We start from the raw sequence: 13558 nt of genomic DNA on the forward strand, positions 1-13558 counted from the left end.
TAGACTTTTGTCAGATGCATAGTTTGCAGAAATTTTCTCTTGTTCTGTAGGTTTTCTGTTTATTCTGATGATAGTTTTCTTCGCTATGCAGAAACTCTTTAGTTTAATTAGATCCCAACTTTTCAGTTTTTGCTTTTGTTCCAATTGCTTTTGGCATCTTTGTCAGGAAATCTTTGCCCATGCCTAAGTCCTGAATGGTATTGCCTACATTGTTTTCCAGGGTTTTATGGTTTTGAGTTTTGCTTTTTTTTTTTTTTTTTTGAGACAGAGTCTCGCTCTGTTGCCCAGACTGGAGTGCAGTGGCACGATCTTGGCTCACTGCAACCTCCACCTCCCGGATTCAAGTGATTCTTCTGCCCCAGCCTCCTGAGTAGCTGGGATTACAGGTGCGTGCCACCATGCCTGCCTGATTTTTGTACTGTTAGTAGAGACGGGGTTTCACCACGTTGATCAGGCTGGTCTCGAACTTTTGACTTCATGATCTACCTGCCTCTGCTTTCCAAAGTGCTGGGATTATAGGCGTGAGCCACTCTGTACCTGGCCTGGGTTTTACATTTAAGTCTTTAATCCATCTTGAGTTAATTTTTGTGTATGATGTAAGGAAGGGGTTCAGTTTCAGTTGTTTAACTATAGCTAACCAGTTATTCCAACACCATTTATTGAATAGGGAATTCCTTTCCCCATTGCTTGTTTTTGTCAGGTTTAGTGGAAGATCAGATAGTTGTCAGGGTGTGGTCTTATTTGTGGGTTTTCTGTTCTGTTTCATTGGTTTATGTGTCTGTTTTTGTACCAGTACCATGCTGTTTTGCTCACTATATATCCTTGTAGTATAGTTTAAAGTTGGGTAATGTGATGCCTCCAACTTTTCTTTCTGCTTAGGATTGCCTTGTCTATTTGGGCTCTTTTTTGGTTTCATATGAATTTTAAAATAGTTTTCTCTAGTTCTGTGAAGTAAATCAATTGTGGTTTAATAGGAATAGCATTGAATCTATATAAATTGCTTTGGGCAGTACAGCCATTTTACTGATAATGATTCTTCCTGTCCATGAGCCTGGGATGTTTTTCCATTTGTTTGTATCATCTCTGATCAGTGGTTTGTAGTTCTCCTTGTAGAGATCTTTCACCTCCCTAGTCAGTTGTATTCCTAGTTATTTTATTCTTTTTGTGGCAGTTGTGAATGGGAGTTCATTCCTGACTTGCCCTCAGCTTGACTCTTAGTGTATAGGAATGCTAGTGATTTTTCCACATTGATTTTGTATTCTGAGGCTTTGTTGAGGTTGTTAATTGGCCTAAGTAGCTTTTGGGCTGAGACTGTGGGGTTTTTTAAATCTAGTGTTATGTCATCTGCAAACAGGGATAGTTTGACTTCTTTTCTTCCTATTTGTTTGGCCTTTTGTTTTTTTCTCTTGCTGATTGCCCTGGCCAGAACTTCCAATACTACATTGAATAGGAGTGGTGAGAGACAGCATCCTTGTCTTATGTTGGTTTTCAAGGTAATGCTTCCAGCTTTTGCCCATTAATTATGACACTGGCTGTGAGTTTGTCATAGATGATTCGTGTTATTTTGAGCTATGTTCCTTAAATACCTAGTTTATTGAAAGTTTTTTTTTTAAAAAAAAAAACACAAATGGATGTTCAATTTTATCAAAAGCCTTTTCTGCATCTGTTGAGATACGTGGTTTTTGTCTTTATTTCTGCTTATGTGCTGAATCACATTTATTGATTTGTGTATGTTGAACCAACCTTGCATCCTTGGGTTGAAGCCTACTTGATTATGGTGTTTAAGCTTTTTGATGTGCTGCTGGATTCTGCTTGCCAGTGTTTTTGTTAGGGATTTTTGCATCAGTTTCATCAAGGCTATTGGTCTGACATTTTCTTTTTTTTGTTGTATCTCTGCCAGGTTTTGGTATCAGGATAATGCTGACTTCATAGAATGAGTTAGGGAGTAGTCCCTTCTCAATTTTTTGGAATAGTTTGAATGGGAATGGTAGCAGCTTTTCTTTGTATATCTGGTGGAAATCAGCTGTGAATTCTTCTGGTCCTGGGGTTTTTTTTGGTTGGCAGGCTTATTTTCTATAATTTCTATAACAGTAGGGAACACTGTTGCTACTCTCCATCTTACTTCTATTTTGGGACCTTACAGACACTGCTTCTAGGTCAATGATCAGAGGAAAGCCATGATAAGAAGGCCCACATAGTCCTCTTATAAAATAGTGACCGAAATACTTGTTTTTCTTATATTTATAAGCTATACTTGACTACTTGTTCAGTTTAGAGGAATTACATAGATAATAATGTAGTTTTATATAACTGTTTTTATTACATAGATTATAGAATTAATGTTGAGATAGAAGTAAATTTAAATAGACATGTTAATACTACGTCCTAAAAATATTTTATTAGTATTAAAATCTTCTAATAAGGATGCTAGTCCTTTGAACCACCCTTCCTCTTTGTCAAGCCATGATCACCAGAGGCAACAATTTTCAACTTTTTAAACTTTTCCTTTAGTACGTATTTCCAAATGATAAGCTTCTGTGACTCTTTCTTAGTTTATGACTTTTAGATATTATTTAATCATTTCTTGTTATGGTAAATGATTTATAAGTTTTGGTTAGACAATATTGGTTATATATAGTTAAAGTATTATTTACTGCTCAGTCAGTAATACTGTAATAACGTTCTTTTTTGAGGATGACTATTCTTCTTGAATAATTGGCTTTGCTCAATTTTCTTTGTATGGATCAGCATTTCTTCATCTATATGCTCCTATAAAATCTCTCTTCATACTCTCTTCTACAAAGACAGATTCATTAGATAGTTTGTCAGTAACATCTTTTTTTCTCCTCCATATATTAGTTCATTTTCACCTGATATAAAGAAGTACCTGAGTCTGGGTAATTGAAGAAGAAAAGAGTTTTAATTGACTCACAGTTCTGCAGGCTTAACAGGAAGCATGACTGGAAGGCCTCAGGAAACTTACAATCATGGTGGAAGATGAAGGGGAATCAGGCAGCTTCTTGACATGGCAGCAGGAGAGAGAGGGTGTGAGGGGGGCGTGCCACACACTTTTAAACCTACAGATCTTGTGAGAACTCATTCACTATCACAAGAGCAGCAAGGGAGAAATCCGCCTCCATGATCCAGTCACCTCCCATCAGGCCCCTCTTCCAATTTGACATGAGATTTAGCGGGGACACAAATCCAAACCATATCATTCCACCCCAACCCCTCCCAAATCTCATGTTCTTCTCACGTTGGAAAATACAATTTCCCTTCTCAACAGTCCTCCAGTCTTAACTTATTTCAGCATTAAGTCAGAAGTCCACAGTTCAAAGTCTCATCTGAGACAGATAAGTCCCTTCTGCCTATAAGCCTGTAAAATCAAAAACAAATTAGTTGCTTCCAAGATACAGTGAGGGTACAGGCATTGAGTGAATGCTCCAAGTGGGAGAAATTGGCCAAAACACAGAGGCTATAGGCCCCATGCAAGTGTGAAACCTAGCAGGGCTGTTGTTAAAGCTCCAAAATAATTTCCTTTGATTCCGTGTCTCATATCCAGGGCACACTGATGCATGGGTTGGGATCCTGAGGCCTTGGGTAGCTCCGCCCCTGTGACTCAGCAGGGTACAGCCCCCTAGATTTCTTTCACAAGCTGACGTTGAGTACCTGTGGCTTTTTCAGGTGCACAGTGCAAGCTGTCAGTGGGTCTCCTATTCTTGGATCTGGAGGGTGGTGGCCCTCTTCTCACAGCTCTACTAGGCAGTGCTCCGGTGGGGACTCAGTGTGAGGGGTTCTAACTCCACATTTCCCGTCTGCACTGCCCTAGTAGAGGTTCTCCATGAGGGCTCTACTCCTGTAGCAGACTTTTGCCTGGACAGCCCGGCATTTCCATACATCCTGTGAAATCTAGGCAGAGGTTCCAAAACATCGTCTCTTGCCTTCTGTGCACACCTGCAGGCCCAATACCACATGGAAGCTTTAAGGCTTGGGCTTGCACCCTCTAAAGCAGTGACCTGAGCTGTACCTTGGCCCCCTTTAGCCATGGCTGGAACTGGCACTGGAGCATTTAGGATGCAGAGCACTAAGTCCCGAAGCTGCACAGAGCAGTGGGGCCCTGGGTCTGGCCTGTGAAGCCATTTTTCCCTCCTAGGCCTCCAGGCCTCTGATGTGTGGGGCTGCAGTGAAGGTCTGTGACATGCCCTGGAGATGTTTTTCCTGTTGTCTTGGTTATTAACTTTCAACTCCTTGTTACTTATGTACACTTCTGCACCTGGCTTGAATTTCTCCCCAGAAAATGGGTTTTTCTTTTCTACTGCCTGGTCAGGCTGCACATTTTCCAAACCTTTATGCTCTTTTTTTTTTTTTTGAGTTGTGTTTTGCTCTTGTTGCCCAGGCTGGAGTGCAATGCGGTGATCTTGGCTCACTGCAATCTCTGCCTCCTGGGTTCAAGCATTTCTCCTGCTTCAGCCTCCTGAGTAGCTGGGATTACAGGAACCTGCCACCATGCCTGGCTGATTTTTGTATTTAGGGTAGAGATGGGGTTTCACCATGTTGGCCAAGCTGGTCTCAACATCCTGACTTCAGGTGATCCGCCCACCTCAGTCTCCCAAAGTGCTGGGATTACAGGCGTGAGCCACAGTGCCTGGCCTTCTGTTTCCCTTTTAAACATATTCCAATTTCAAACCATCTCTTTGTGAATGCGTATAAGTGAATGCTTTCAGAATAAGCTAGGTCACATCTTGAATGCTTTGCTGGTTAGAAATTTCTTCCACCAGAGTCTGGGCATGCTGGGTCACACCTGTAATCCCAGCACTTTAGGAGGCCAAGGTGGGTGGATCACTTGAGGTGAGGTCTTCAAGACCAGCCTGTCCAACAGGGTGAGACCCCATCTCTACTAAAAACAGAAAAAATTAGTGGGGCGTGGTGGTGCACACCTATAATCCCAGCTACTTGGCAGGCGGGAGAATTGCTGGAACCTGAGAGGTTGCAGTGAGCCGAGATCATGCCAATACACTCCAGCCTGGGAGACAGAGTGAGACTTCGTTTCAAAAAAAAAAGGGGGGAAATTTCTTCCACCAGATACCCTAATTCATCTGTCTCAAGTTTAAAGTTTCACAGATCTCTAGGGCAGGGGCAAAATGCTTCCACTCCCTTTTTGCTAAAGCATAGCAAGAGTGACCTTTACTCCAGTTGCCCATAAGTTCCTTATCTCTGTCTGAGATCACCTCAGCCTGGACGTCATTGTCCGTATCACTATCAGCAGTTTGATCAAAACCATTCAACAAGTTTCTAGGAAGTTCCAAACTTTCCCACATCTTACTGTTTTCTTCAGAGCCCTCCAAACTGTTCCAACCTCTGCCCCTTACCCAGTTCCAAAGTCGATTCCACATTTTCAAGTGTCTTTATAGGAGTGTCCCACTCCTGGTACCAATTTTCTATATTAGTCAGTTTTTCACACTGCTCTAAAGAACTACTAGAGACTGAGTAATTTGTGAAGAAAAGACATTTAATTGACTCAGAGTTCTGCTGGCTTAACAGGAAGCATGACTATGAGACCTCAGGAAACTTACAATCATGGTGGAAGGCAAAGGGGGAAGCAAGCACCTTCTTCACATGGTGGCAGGAGAGAGAGAGAAAGAGTGTGAGGGGGGATGTACCACACACTTTTAAACCATGAGATCTCATGAGAGCAGCAAAGGGGAAATCTGTCCCCATGCTCCAGTCACCTCTCACCAGGTCCCTTCCTCCAATTCAACGGGAGATTTTGGCAGGGACACAAATCCAAACCATATCACCCTCTAAACCTAGAAATAATCTTAGTGTCTCTCCCGTGTTTGATCTCCATATTCTAGATTCCATGTCTTCTATTTTGGTTTATTCTCTTTCTTTGGAGGAGGATATACTTCAGTAGGTTCTTGAGAAAAGGTGCATTGAAGGTAATTTAAAAAATAAAATAGTTAAACGTTTTTATTTATAAGCATCTATTTGAATAATAGTGTAGTTGGCTGTAGAATTCTGCATATAGAGTAATATATCTTACAATTTTGAAGGCTTTTTATATTTTAGATTTCTGTGTTGCTGTTGAGAAGTTTAATGCCCACATGATTTTTGTTTATCTCTGTAATCTTCTATCCCTGATGTTATCATGAAATTTCACTTTGACATGCCTTGTTGAAGGTCTTTTAATTTGATAGACTAGACATTTGTTGAGCCTTTTAAACCTGGTACCTGATGTCTTTCAGTTCTGGGAACCTTTTTTGTATTATTTCTTGGTTATTCCCCTTTGATCCCTCACCCCCTTTTTTTTCTTTATTCTCATTTTCTTCAGTATGTCTCCCTTGATTGATTCACAAATTTTCTCATCTTTCCTATTTTCTATTTGTCTTTTTATTCTACTTTGTAGAATTCCTGAACATTTTCTTTTTAAACTTCTGTTGAATTTTTACTTATTGCATTGTATTTTTGATTTCTCATTCCCTGAATATTTTCTACCCAACTTCCTTTTCTCATTCCATGGCATAATTTCTTTTCTGTTTGAGGTTGTCAGTTACTTTTCTAATTTTTATTGTTTTCTTTGGTTCCCTTTACTGTCTTTGTTATTCTGAGTTCCATTTTTTGGTTTGTTGTAATTTTTGTTTTTCAGGTTAGAGGCCTGCTTCAGTTGTATTTTAAATATTGTCTGTTCATTCGTGTATAATGGTGAGGCACTCAAATGTTGACTGGAAGCGTTGTGTACATGAGTTGAGTTTGTTGACTACTTGGTTTGACTGTATACCAAGGTTTCTCAGTCTCAACACTATTGGTATTTTGGATCTGATAATTCTTTGTTGTGGGGGCTGTCATCTGCGTTTTAGGATGTTTAGCTGCATCCCTGACCTCTACCCACTAGCTGCCAATAGCAGTTTCCCTTCCGTGGTCATAAAAATAAAAAAGTTGCCTCATGTTCTCAGAGGGAAATTTTAACCTTGGTTGGGGATGACTGCTATAGACCCATTGTTCCGAATTGGGCTGTTTCTTTATTTTTAATTTGTATTTCTTTTTAGACATAGGGTCTTGCTTTACAGATAGTGTCTTGCATGCAGCACCATGCTTGGCTAATTTTAAAATTTTGTTGTGGAAATGGGATCTCTCTAAATTGCCCAGGCTGGTCTTGAACTCCTGGCCTCAAATGATCTTTCCACCTTGGTTTTCCAAAGTCTTAGAATTACAGGCAGAGCCACTGTGTCTGTCTGAACTGAGCTGTTTCTCTGGGGACTGTCTAATGCCAGTATCTGTAAGATTCTTTTCTGATGCCAGTATTGAGAGGAAGCTTTTAATTCCTTCTACCTGAGGTTTTTAAGCCTGCCTGCTGGATTTCTGGGAGCCTAGTTGGAACGTGGAGGCTGGAGGTTTTCACTTAATTTGTTGTTTTCACGATGGCTCCTCATCTTTGCTCCACCTGTGTTTCTTGGCTCCCATTCCAGAGACTCTCTGTTCACTTTGTGCAGAGAGTAAACTTCCCATCTTCTGAGACAATTTAAAGAGGGATAGTAACTAACTGGATGGGATGGGAAGAAAGGTCCTAAGGGAGAGTCTGTTTCTTTTATTGACTTTCAACTATTCCTCCTATTTTTAGCTCTACATAACCACTCCTATGTTCCAAGGTACCTGGTACTTCCAATTTCCTCTATACCTTTTTTTTTTTTTTTCTTAATGTGTGTGTTCTGGAGTAAGAATTTAGTTGCTTATTGTTGGAATCTCCGTTTGTGGGCAGTTAGACTTCAGCTTTCTTTGATCTGCTAAGTGAGTTACTATTTCTCCATTTGCTTGCTGTATTTCCAAAACTTACTGACTCATCCAGTATGCTGTTGTTTTCTTTCTTGTTCTTCTTCCTTTAGGTGTTTAGTTTTATTATTTTACGGACATTGTGCTTTGTTTAAAAGCAGCAAAAAAGATGAACAGATATGTTCAATCCAGAAGTAATAAATGTCTAATTTCAAACTATTAAGGGGCCCTGCTCTGTTGTCCAGGCTGGAATGCAGTGGTGTAATATAGTTCATAGTAGCCTTGAGCTCCTGGGCTCAAACGATCCTCCCGCCTCAGCCTCCTGAGTAGCTAGGCCTACTACTATGATGTGCTACCATGACTAGCTCATTTTTTAATGTTTTTGTAAAAATGGGGTCTCACTATATAGAATAAACTGGTCTCAAACTACTGGCCTCAAGCCACCTATTGCCTCATGTTTTATGTTTTTACATTTTCTTCCTTTTTGCAGGAAAAACTCAAATTAGAATTTTAGGAATAAAACCATATAAGTTTTTTTTTTAAAAGGTTTTCAGCTGGGCCCTATCCTGTCCTTAATCAACAGATATGTATTTTTAAGATTTTATATTAGCGTACTCTTTTAGTATGAGTCAAATGATTGGAGGAGTAGAACTTAGGGGACTAAGTATGTATTAATGGCAATCAGTGAAATTGAGCCTGTATATGCTACTGTTAATAGCAAAAGGGTTTCTTAGCTTTTTAAAATTTTGTATTTTAATAATTATTCTCTTGACTTTGGGAAAGTTTTACTTTGGTACTTATTTTTTTAGAGGTGAAGAATTCTGGTATTTAAAGCAATTTAAATTTAAATGTCTAAAGCAGTAGGGTCCAATTCACTAGCCACATGTGACTATTTAGATTCAAATGAGCTATAATTAAATACAATTAAAATTTTAGTTTCTTAGCTGTACTAGCCACATTTCAAGTACTTGGTAGCCATATGTGACTACTGACTACTTTTGATACAGTGCTGCTCTAAAGACTTCCAGATTAGCACAATTTCTATTACACTGAGAATTCCACATGTATTGTGTTGTGCCTGAGAAACTTAGAGCTTACAAAAAGTTGAATTTGCTCAGCCTTAGGAATTGTCACATGTCCAGTCAGTTCCTATGTAAAGCTTCAAGCTGTGGAAAGAACTTTCCTTATATGGACTAAAATTGTGGTAATTGTATCTTTTGTTTCATTCCTCTGGCTTTAATTTTAATTATTTTTTTTCCCCTTCAGACAGTGCAATGCTTGCTAGACAGTGGTGCTGATATTAACAGGCCAAATGTATCAGGAGCAACTCCATTGTACTTTGCTTGCAGGTATGATATTTTATATTTCCAGATGCTGTGTATACTCGTGTATATATATGTATATAAAGAAATATATTTCCAGATGTATGTATACTCTATTTCTAGACACACATATTTCTGTGTATTTTCTAAAGCTCTCGTTTTCCCACAAATATTGTGCTCTCTTTTAAGATTAAGTATAATCTCTCTTTTAAGATGAAGTGTTATGTTTCTATTACTTAACTGCATGAGGAAAAGTATTTTCTGTTATATTTAATTGCCATTGCTTTTATGTTATATGTGGGAGCTTTTGATTTGCTTGATTACTTCAATTTTAGACTAAGTACTTATTAACAAAAGACAAATTGGTAACCTGGTAATTCCCATAGTTTACTGTATTCTGTAACCAGGTCATTTCCAGTGGGATAAGCTGTTGGAATATATCTTGATCCAAAGCCATGTCTTTATTTCTCTGTATCTATAACCAAAAAAATATCTTGAGTCAGTCTTGTTAGATGTTGTTATACATTAAGTTATTTTCGTATTTCTGTATTGGTTCATTTTCTTGACGTGTGCATTTCGTTCACTTATTCATTCATGTATTCATCAAATGTTTAGTTAGCACTCACTGTGTCATGCATTGTTGTAGGTGTGTAAAACAGTAATAAACTCTAGTCCCTAAGGAGCTAATAGTATAATTATACACATGCTGTCACACCCACACACATATATAAAAATATATACACACCTATCTATTATGTATTATGTAAATGTAGTTTGCAGTTAGCATCAGTTCACAGAACACTATAGTGATTCTTCTTTTTGATTTAAATTGTATGAATTGTAATATTTATTTCGGCCTTTATATCCCGATATAGAGCTCTCCAGAAAGCTCCTCTCTTCTTCTTTTTTTCTGTTTTATATCATTTTATTGGAAGTTGGTTTTAGGTTGAAAGACCTGCATTTTTTCTTGTTTAGCTTCTTTTTTGGGGTCTCTCATGTTCCTTTGATGAGACCGATTCAGATCATCTGTTTAACAACCCTGTATTAGAATTCAGGGGCTTTTGGGTTTCTAGACTTGCAGATCTTTCTGATTCCAGCCACTTTCTTAACATTATATTTATGATTTGGTTGCTTGGCTAGAAAACCAGTTCCTTCCATAGTGTCCTGAATTTATGAATAATACCATCATTTGATCCCCTGTAATCATATCCTATCTTGAAGGGTTATCTTTAGATCAGACCTTTTTTTGAAGCTCCAGATTTGAATGTCCATCTCCCTGATTAACATCATCACTTAGAAGTACCGCAGAATCTCAGATATTAACATGTCAAAATATAGCTTCAGATTTTCCTCCTCAAACCTTTCCTCCAGTTTTTCCTCATCTTAATCAATAGAAACCTTATCCTCTCAGTTGTTTAAATTAGAAATAATTAGGTTATTTTTTATTTCTCTCTCTCTCTTTGTGAACTTGGAATTTATTAGTAAGTTCTGTAAATTCTACCTTCAGAATATGTTTGGAATCTCAACTTCTAACTCAACCAAAACCACCTTAATGTTGTTACCTTTTGCTTAGAGTACTTCAGTAATCTCTACACTGGTCTCCCTGATTCCTATGTTGTTTCCCTCCAGTCTCTTGTTTCCTCAGCAAAGTGATCTTAAAAAAAATGCTGGCTTCATAAAATGAGTTAGGGAGGATTCCCTCTTTGTCTATTGATTGGAATAGTTTCAGAAGGAATGGTACTAGCCATTCAGAGGAATGGTACCAGCTCCTCTTTGTACCTCTGGTAGAATTCGGCTGTGAATCCATCTATTCTGACTTTTCTTGGTTGGTAGGCTATTAATTATTGCCTCAATTTCAGAGCCCGTTATTGGTGTATTCAGAGATTCAACTTCTTCCTGGTTTAGTCTTGGGAAGGTATATGCGTCCAGGAATTTATTCATTTCTTCTAGATTTTCTAGTTTATTTGCGTAGGGGTGTTTATAGTATTCTCTGATGGTAGTTTGTATTTCTGTAGGATAGGTGGTGATACCCCCTTTATCATTTTTTGCTGTGTCTATTTGATTCTTCTCTCTCTTCTTTATTAGTCTTGCTAGCAGTCTAGCTATTTTGTTGCTCTGTTCGAAACAGCTCCTGGATTCATTGTTTTTCTGTGTCTCTGTCTCCTTCAGTTCTGCTCTGATCTTAGTTATTTCTTGCCCTCTGCTAACTTTTGAATTTGTTTGCTGTTGCTTCTCTAGTTCTTTTAATTGTAATGTTAGGGTGTTGATTTTTGATCTTTCTGCTTTCTCTTGTGGGCATTTAGTGCTATAAATTTCCCTCTGCATGTTGCTTTAAATGTGTCCCAGAGATTCTGGTACATTGTGTCTTTGTTCTCATTGGTTTCAAAGAACATCTTTATTTCTGCCTTAATTTCGTTATTTACCCAGTAGTCATTCAGGAACAGGCTGTTCAGTTTCCATGTAGTTGTACGGTTTTGAGTGAGTTTCTTAATCCTGAGTTCTAATTTGATTGCACTGTGCTCTGAGAGACAGTGTGTGATTTCTGTTCTTTTACGTTTGCTGAGGAGTGCTTTACTTCCAATTATGTGATCAATTTTAGAATAAGTGCAATGTGGTGCTGAGAATAATGTATATTCTGTTGATTTGGAATGGAAAGTTCTGTAGATGTCTATTAGGTGTGCTTGGTGCAGAGTTAAAGTCCTGGATATCCTTGTTAGCCTTCTGTTGTGTTGATCTGTCTATTATTTACAGTGAGGTGTTTAAGTCTCCCATTATTATTGTGTGGGAGTCTAAGTCTCTTTGTATGTCTCTAAGGACTTGGTTTATGAATCTGGGTGCTCCTGTATTGGGTGCTTATATATTTAGGATAGTTAGCTCTTCTTGTTGAATTGATCCCTTTACCATTATGTAATGGCCTTGTCTCTTTTGATCTTTGTTGGTTTAAAGTCTGTTTTATCCAGGATTGCAACCCCTGCTTTTTTTTTTTTTTTTTTTTTGCTTTCCATTTGCTTGGTAGATCTTCTTCCATCCCTCTTTTTTGAGCCTATGTGTGTCTCTGCATGTGAGATGGGTCTCCTGAATACAGCACACTGATGTGTCTTGACCCTTTATCCAGTTTGCCAGTATGTCTTTTAATTGGGGCATTTAGCCCATTTACATTTAAGGTTAATATTATTATGTGTGAATTTGATCCTGTCATTATGTTAGCTGATTATTTTGCTTATTAATTGATGCAGTTTTTTCATAGCATTGATGGTCTTTACAGTTTGGCATGTTTTTGCCATGGCTGGTACTGGTTGTTGCTTTCCATGTTTAGTGCTTCCTTCAGGAGGAGCTCTTGTAAGGCACGTCTGGTGGTGACAAAATCTCTCAGCATTTGCATGTCTGTAAAGGATTTTATTTCTCCACTTATGAAGCTTAATTTGGCTTGATATGAAATTCTGAGTTGAAAATTATTTTCTTTAAGAATGTTGAATATTAGCTCCCACTCTCTTCTGACTTGTAGGGTTTCTGCTGAGAGATCCTCTGTTAGTCTGATGGACTTGCCTTTGTGGGTAACCCGACCTTTCTCTCTGGCTGCCCTTAATATTTTTTCCTTCATTTCAGCCTTGGTGAATCTGACAATTATGTGTCTTGGAGTTGCTCTTCTCGAGGAGTATCTTTGTGGTGTTCTCTGTGTTTCCTGAATTTGAATGTTGGCCTGTCTTGCTAGATTGGGGAAGTTCTCCTGGATAATATCCTGAAGAGTGTTTTCCAATTTGGCTTCATTCTCCCCGCCACTTTCAGGTACAACAATCAGACATAGATTTGGTCTTTTCACATAGTCCCATATTTCTTGGAGGTTTTGTTCATTTCTTTTTACTCTTTTTTTCTCTAATCTTGTCTTCTCGCTTTATTTCATTAATTTGGTCTTCATTCACTGATATCCTTTCTTACACTTGATCAAATTGGCTATTGAAGCTTGTGCATGCGTTACAGAGTTCTCCAGCCATGGTTTTCAGCTCCATCAGGTCATTTAACGTCTTCTCTACACTGTTTATTCTAGTTAGCCATTAATGTAACCTTTTTTCAAGGTTTTTAGTTTCCTTGTGATGGGTTAGAACATCTTTCTTTAGCTTGGAGAAGTAGTTATTACCAACCTTCTGAAGCCTACTTCTGTCAACTCGTCAAAGTCATTCTCCATCCATCTTTGTTCCGTTGCTGGTGAGGAGCTGCGATCCTTTGGAGGAGAAGAGGCACTCTGGTTTTTAGAATTTTCAGCTTTTCTGCTCTGGTTTCTCCCCATCTTTGTGGTTTTGTCTACCGTTGGTCTTTGATGTTGGTGACCTACAGATGAAGTGTTGGTGTGGATGTCCTTTTTGTTGTTGTTGATACTATTCCTTTCTGTTTGTTAGTTTTCCTTCTGACAGTCAGACCCCTCAGCTGCAGGTCTGTCGGAGTTTGCTGGAGGTCCATTCCAGACCCTGTTT

The 13558-nt window shown here is 38.6% G+C and overlaps 1 protein-coding gene across 13 annotated transcripts in view; it reads left to right on the top strand.

The window, feature by feature from the left end:
* Positions 1 to 13558, top strand: part of LOC105478786 (HECT domain and ankyrin repeat containing E3 ubiquitin protein ligase 1) — a 127086-nt gene that overhangs the window by 40480 nt on the left and 73048 nt on the right. For all 13 annotated transcript variants that reach the window (XM_011736427.2, XM_024791928.2, XM_024791930.2 and 10 more), the window contains one exon: positions 9034 to 9116. In XM_011736427.2, the coding sequence (XP_011734729.1) occupies positions 9034 to 9116 (83 nt within the window). The remainder of the gene's footprint in view (positions 1 to 9033; positions 9117 to 13558) is intronic.

This window comes from Macaca nemestrina, chromosome 5 (assembly GCF_043159975.1).
Source record: "Macaca nemestrina isolate mMacNem1 chromosome 5, mMacNem.hap1, whole genome shotgun sequence".
Lineage (NCBI taxonomy): Eukaryota > Metazoa > Chordata > Mammalia > Primates > Cercopithecidae > Macaca > Macaca nemestrina.